General features: G+C 36.9%; 1 protein-coding gene across 1 annotated transcript; it reads right to left on the bottom strand.

The window, feature by feature from the left end:
* Window positions 1-2,073: 2,073 nt before the first annotated feature.
* LOC138843421 (zinc finger protein 84-like) lies at window positions 2,074-6,652 on the bottom strand. Its single transcript, XM_070047284.1, has 2 exons — window positions 4,472-6,652; window positions 2,074-2,647 (listed from the first exon to the last, which is right to left on the bottom strand). Exon 1 carries the CDS (start codon window positions 6,424-6,426, stop codon window positions 4,606-4,608), a length of 1,821 nt encoding a protein of 606 aa, XP_069903385.1. The 5' UTR covers window positions 6,427-6,652; the 3' UTR covers window positions 2,074-2,647; window positions 4,472-4,605.
* Between the last annotated feature and the right edge of the window lie 420 nt (window positions 6,653-7,072).

The following is a 7,072-nucleotide window of genomic DNA, read 5'->3' as shown; positions in this document are numbered from 1 at the left end:
CAGTCTTCCCATGCAGGTACAGGGGCCCAAGGACTTGGGCCATCTTCTACTGATTTTCCAGGCCACCAGCTGAGAGCTGGATAGGAAGAGGAGCAGTTGGGACTCAAACTGGTGCCCATATGGGATGCTGGCACTGCAGGCTAGGGCTTTAACCCACTGCACCACATTGAAAGCCCTTGCAGTGACTTTTAAGTCTTTGTCTCTACTGTTCAGGTTCAATGTTCTTTTGTGTTTTTTTCTTCATACTATTTGTTGAACTCTACTTAGAGCATGGTTATTTTTATAACAAATTGAAAATAGATATTTGTTAAAAATAAGAATGGGATGGGGGAAGAAAAAGGGTGGGCACATGTGTTGTATGGAGGGCAGGGTTGAAATTATCACTGTTTCTGAATCTGTACATATGAAGTACATGCAATTTGTATAATTTGAATAAAAATTATAAAGACTTCTATTTGTGATCTTAATTTTAATCTCATGATAAAATACTTTATATCCCAAATGGTCTAGTCCAAACCTGATGTGAAAATTTCATGGGTTAAATTCTTGTTCACCATTTTGAAAATGCTGTGTTTATTCAATATCTAGTCTCTGGATTTATGGTTGTACAATGCCATTCCTGAGAAGCCATGGTTGACCCCACCAAGAGCATCTTCTCTTTTGGACCCTCAGAGCTGAGCTACTGTATACCTGTCCATCCAGGGCAGACACATAAGAAATCATTGACTGATATTTTACCTTAAGGGGGACAGGGATTAGTAAACTTATGTAATCTTTTGGTTTTTGTAAAATTTATTTATTCATTTGAAAGAGTTACAGAGAGGGAAAAGGCAGAGGCAGAGAGACAGAGGGAGCTAGAGGTCTTCCATCTGCTGGTTCATACCCCAAATGGCTGCAATGGCTGGAACTGAACAGTTCTGAAACCATGAGCCAGGAGCTTTTTCAGAGTCTCCCACATGGATGCATGGTCCAAGCACTTGGGCCATCTTAAGCCGCTTTCCTAGGCACATTACAGAGTGCTAAATCAGAAGTGGAGCTGCTGGCACTTGAATCAGCACAGCTTAAAGCCAGGATGTTAGAACTCAATTTGGTCTTCCAATTTGAATGGCAACATCCAAATATGTGTAGTATCAGGCAACTAGAATCAGAAATGAAGCTGGACTCAAATCTAGGTATTCAGACATCCCAAGTGCTTTATTAAGCACTGCACCAAAGATCTTTCTCCAAATCAACTAATTTTAAACTTGAATCCATAATATAATACTTGTTCACAACATTTCATTCCTTCAGTATTGTGGCTAACTGTGTTTCTATTAAGTGGCCCCATATGACCTGTTCTTCATCACCAGGAACTTTTTGCTATAACAAATCTACAAAGATCTTTCATTCATCTAGATTGACTATGCCAGGCTCTCTTAAAGCTCACTAAAGTTAACAGAGCTATAAAAAGTTCACAGACAATATCCAGCAATTCACAATGGCATCAGACTCCAAATCTTAGGACATCAGTTGATAGCAAATTCTTGGCTGGATACAGTTACAATTGATATGGATACCAGCTGGCTCACATTAGCTACCAATTCACCAGCATTTTCTTCTGTGAACTTGCTTCCCCTTCTCATATTTTCTATGCCCTCACTCTTCATCTGGCATCAAGTCCCATATAAGACCCTCATATATGCTCCTGTCTCAGCCTTGTTTTGAAGTAAAACAAAATTAAGATGGCAATAAATACAAGCAGGTCAAAATATCCCCCACCCTGATCAAGTCATAGATAATCAAACAAAGCCCATAGAGAAATAGACTCCTTAATTATAGAGGAAAGCAAGACTCCCAGCCAGAAAATGTACAATTACTTGTCATAAGAAATTATGGCATCATCAGTCAGCAAACTAACCAGTGTCTCTTTCAATAGAACTCATAACACATGTTGGAAATTAACACCAAAACAAAAATTCAAAGAAATTAGTGGATTTCTGACAATAACTGTCCTCTGCAGGTCCCTGAGTATTATTTCTAAATAAAATAGATCACATTTAACTTTAGAAAAAAAGAATTTATTGAGGCATCAGTGATTAAAAACATTGGAAAAGCAAAAATGACACAAAACAAATAAACCAAAAGAATTATATTCCATCCATAATTAAGAAATGGCTTCTAGAGGCATACTGCATTATTTATATTCCAACAATGATAATTATAAGGAAATAATTAGATGTGGATCAGGGAGCTAATTGATCCATCCGTTGACCCTACTAGCAAGTTTTTGTCAGTTTTCCCAGATATGATCAGTTTTTATACTTCTACCACTAGATTGTGCTCACGTTTCATGAAATTTCAGTCACTTCCAGGTTAGTAGTAAGAGAATCTGGTTACCTATTGTTACTGTCAAAAATTATCACAAGCTTAATGACTTAAAAAAAGTAAAATGTATACTGTCACTCTTTGAAGGATAAAAGTGAAATCACTCTCTCTGGCTCAAAATGCAATGCAGGGAGTGAGGTCTGTGCTCCAGCCAGTATCTACAGAATAATCTCTTCATTGCCAACTTCAGCTTCTGGTAGCCTCTGTCTTTATGATTAGATGACTTTCATCTTTGCCTTCATGATGACATTGATTTTCATTTTGAGTATAAGCCTCCTTTTGCCTTTGGAAAAGGATGAAAACACACATTTTCAATAAAAATGAGGGTCACTTTTAGCAGTACAAAGTAATACTACCCAAATTATTGTTTCTGTGCAAGAAATTAAAGGAAGAAAAGTATAAAATAGGGGATTGTAAGTGAAATATTTTAAAATGGATTGCAACTCAGTAATCCAAGAAAATTTAGGAGACAAAGAGCAATTTATAGGATTTGAGATAGTCCCATTATATAGTGAAGGTGATGTGTGCAAAAAGTCCTACCTGAATATTCAAACAGACCTCAGGCAGTATAGTCTAATCCAGACATGCACACAGATAACTTGAAAGTTCACATGAGTATACAGGTGACCACAGGCTCATTCCCTATACTGGACACAACACTCATCACCCAGGGCTGGAGTACAGAATGATGGCTGGAACATGTGTCAGTTCAGTTCACACGCCTATGGTCACATCACTTCTTTGTACTACAATACTACAATAATGTGGGGAAAGAATCCTAGGCAGGAGGTAAAACTGCTATACAATAACTTTGTAATTGGTGAAGGTATTCCAAGTAACTGTTGAATCAACCATTGAATATTTGTTAGCAAAATTTATACATGAAAGCATAGGTCATTTACTTGGTCTCACAATAATGGGAAACTAAAAGCACAGGTTATATAAGAGAAAGAATTTCTGAAGAATGGTTAACCTGTCTCAGTCACAATTCATCATGTGAATTGCCTAACACTTGCTGAGGTGTGATTGTATCTAAGAATTCTAAACACATGACATTTTCAGAAACTTCTCCCTGTAATCTTGCTAAGTAGTGCAGAAGTTTGCCTTACAGTAAAGGTTTTTCCAATTACATTACAATCAAAGGATTTTCTCTTTGGTGAGTTCTCAGCTAACCATTGAGAGATGACTTATGGTAATCTCATTTCTGAGTCACTTCTTGTGAACTAAAGACAGATTAACAGGAGATGAATTTTTTTAAACATTCCTTACATTTATTTTTTTCTTTATGGATTCTCTGATGTCTATTGATATCTAATTTCTGGCTAACTGTTTTGTCATATTTTTTGAATTCTGTATCAATGTAAGCATGAATTCCCGGAAAATACTTTTCAACATTCATTACACTTGTAAGAAAACCCCTGTGCGAATTCTTTGATTATAACAATTGATTTTGGAAGAATGATGTTTTTCACACTAATAACATTCATTAGCTTTCTCCTTTACATGAGTCCCTGTTGTATGGGCCATGGTTTCTAACAAAAGGCTTTGTCACAAAGGTTACATTGATTTTGGGAAAAAGCTCTTCCACATTCAGTATATTCTTAAACTATTTCCTTTGTTTGAATTCCATGATGTGTTATGGGGCATTACTTCTGACAAAAGGATCTCTTACATTTATTACACTCAAAAGTCTCTACTCTAAATTCTCTGATGTTATAAGGCATGATTTTGGCAAAGAGCTTTCTAACACTCATTATATCCATAAGGTTTCCCCCCCATGTGATTTCTGATGTCTTAAGAGGTGTGACTTCCAGATAAAGGCTTTTTCACATGCATTACATTCAAAAGGGTTTTCCCCTATATGATTTGATGATGTGCAGTTAGGGTTGAATTATAGTTAAAAAGTTTCTGAGTCATTACATTCATAAGGTTTCTCCTTGTGTGAATTCTCTGGTGCATTGAGTTCTTCTCACTTATTGTCAAAGGCTTTTTCACATACATTACATTCATAAGGCTCCTGCCCTGTGTGAATTCTCTGGTGTTCAATAAGGTCTGATTTTTGGCCAAAGACCTTTCCAATAGTCATTAGCTTAATAAGGTTTCTCACCTGTGTGAATTTTCTGGTGTATAGGAGTTGTGATTTTTCACAAAAGACTTTTCCAGTCATTACATTCATGACATTTCTCTCCTGTGTTAATTCTCTGATGCATTGAGTTGTGATATATTTCCAAAGGCTTTTCCTCAGTCATTACATTCATAAGGTTTCTCCCCTGTGTGAATTCTCTGATGCATTATTAGGCTTGCCTTCCGGCCAAAGGCTTTTCCACAGTTATTACATTCATAAGGTTTCTCCCCTGTGTGAATTCTCTGATGCATTATTAGGCTTGCCTTCTGGCCAAAGGCTTTTCCACAGTTATTACATTCATAAGGTTTTTCACCTGTGTGAGTTCTCTGATGCATTATTAGGCTTTCCTTCTGGCCAAAGGCTTTTCCACAGTTATTACATTCATAAGGTTTCTCCCCTGTATGAATTCTCTGATGTCTAGTGATTGTTGACTTCTTGCCAAAGGCTTTTCCACATTCCTTGCATTCATAAGGTTTCTCCCCTGTGTGAATTCTCTGATGCATTATTAGGCTTGCCTTCTGGCCAAAGGCTTTTCCACATTCCTTGCATTCATAAGGTTTCTCACCTGTGTGAATTCTCTGATGCATTATTAGGCTTGTCTTATGGCCAAAGGCTTTTCCACAGTTACTACATTCATAAGGTTTCTCCCCTGTGTGAATTCTCTGATGCATTATTAGGTTGGTCTTATGGCCAAAGGCTTTTCCACAGTCATTACATTCATAAGGTTTCTCACCTGTGTGAATTCTCTGATGCACTATTAGGTTGGTCTTCTGGCCAAAGGCTTTTCCACAGTCATTACATTTATGAGGTTTCTCCCCTGTGTGAATTCTCTGATGCCTCATGAGATTTGATTTCTGGCCAAAAGCTTTTCTACAGACATTACATTCATGTTTCTCCCCAGTGTGAACTCTTTGATGAATGATGATGCTTGACTTCCGGCCAAAGACTTTTCCACAGTCAAAACATTTATAAGGTTTCTCCCCTGTGTGAATTCTCTGATGCATTTTGAGGTTTGATTTATGACCAAAGGCTTTTCCATATTCATTGCATTCATAATGCTTCTTCCCTTTGTGAATTCTCTGCTGATTGATGAGGTTGGACTTGTTCAAAAAGTCTTTTCCATAGTCATTATATTCATGAGGTTTCTCCTCTATGTGAATTCTCTGTTGTGTTATGATGTACGGTTTTGGGAAAAAGACTTTTCTACTATCAGTACACTCATGAGGTTTCATCTGTATGTGAATTTTCTGTTGTCTAATGAGATCTGACTCCTGGTGAGTGGTCTCTCCACATTCAATACACATATGGGGGTTTCCCTGTATGTGAGTACGGTGATGGATGTTATGGCAGGACTCACAACTGAAAGATTTTTCACAAGGTTTACCTGCATGGAGTTTTTTCTCTACATATGGTCTCTGATTTATGGCAAGATGTGATTGGTAAATAACAGGTTCCACATATCTAATATATTCATAAAATTTCTCTCTTATGTGGGTTTGTTGACACGTACTGAGGTTAGAGCTTTTGTGGAAAGCATTTATTATTTGAGTTGCCTTTCCAACAGTGATAGTTGACTTATTACAGGTTTCTCCCTTATGAACCTTCTCAGATTTAAAGAACATCTTCCTTGTGAAGCCTTTCCCTTGTCCAATATGCTCAAATGTCTGATTCACAGTCTGAATCTTGTGACACTGATTAAGAGGCTCACAGAACTGGAGAGAGTTCCCAGGTACCTTAGTGGAATCAAATTTCTCTTCAGCTTGTAGTTGATCAGACCCCCTTTGGGGATACACATTGTGACATACATTGCATTCTTCAGGTTTCATTCTTAAATAATTTCCCTTTCTGATATTTAGTTTTGGAATATGGCTTGAACATAAATTAAATGTTTTTCTTAATTCAACTCTCTTTGGAGTTGATGTGTTGTTATTTTTCATAACATTAAGATTCAGACTTTTGTCCTGACATTCCTGGTTGGTCCTAATCAGGTCATCCCTTTTCACAGCAACTGAAATGAGAAAAAAATAAACAACCACTTCACTGAATCACATAGAACTTTCTCCTTGATAACTTATGTAAATTGAATCAAGTTACTTATTATTCAATTGGCATAAGATATTAACAAAATCAATATGAGAAACTTAGTTATGATTATTATATGGCTTTTCTCCTTAACACATTAATATATTGAATAGTATCAATAGTCTCCCAATGCTCAATCATGATTGTGTTCACTACTTGAATTCTGTTCAGATATGCCAGTTTGAAACCTGACTACTCTTGTCTCCAATACAACTCTCTGCTTTGAATATAACTCTCTGCTTATGTAACCTGGGAGGCTACAGATGACGGTTTATGTGTTTGGGACCCTGTGATACACCAGAGAAGACTAAATAGAATTCCAGGATATTGGCATCAGACTAGTCAGACCTAACTGTTGCAGTCATTTGCAGACAGTGAGTTAAAAGATCTCTCTCTACTCATTGACATTCTGCTTTTATCAGAGATGAAACAACTACACAAGTTTTCAAAGATTAGACAAATATTTAGCAAAAATTTTCACCCCTTGCCTAGCAAACATTT

The sequence above is a fragment of the Oryctolagus cuniculus genome, chromosome 8, assembly GCF_964237555.1.
Source record: "Oryctolagus cuniculus chromosome 8, mOryCun1.1, whole genome shotgun sequence".
Taxonomy (NCBI): domain Eukaryota; kingdom Metazoa; phylum Chordata; class Mammalia; order Lagomorpha; family Leporidae; genus Oryctolagus; species Oryctolagus cuniculus.
Note: the sequence above shows the minus strand (reverse complement) of the source record. Positions and strands in the feature narration are given on the sequence as shown.

Excerpts from the sequence above, each read along its gene's own strand:
- LOC138843421 (XM_070047284.1), bottom strand. The coding sequence starts at position 6,426 with ATGAAAAATAACAACACATCAACTCCAAAGAGAGTTGAATTAAGAAAA.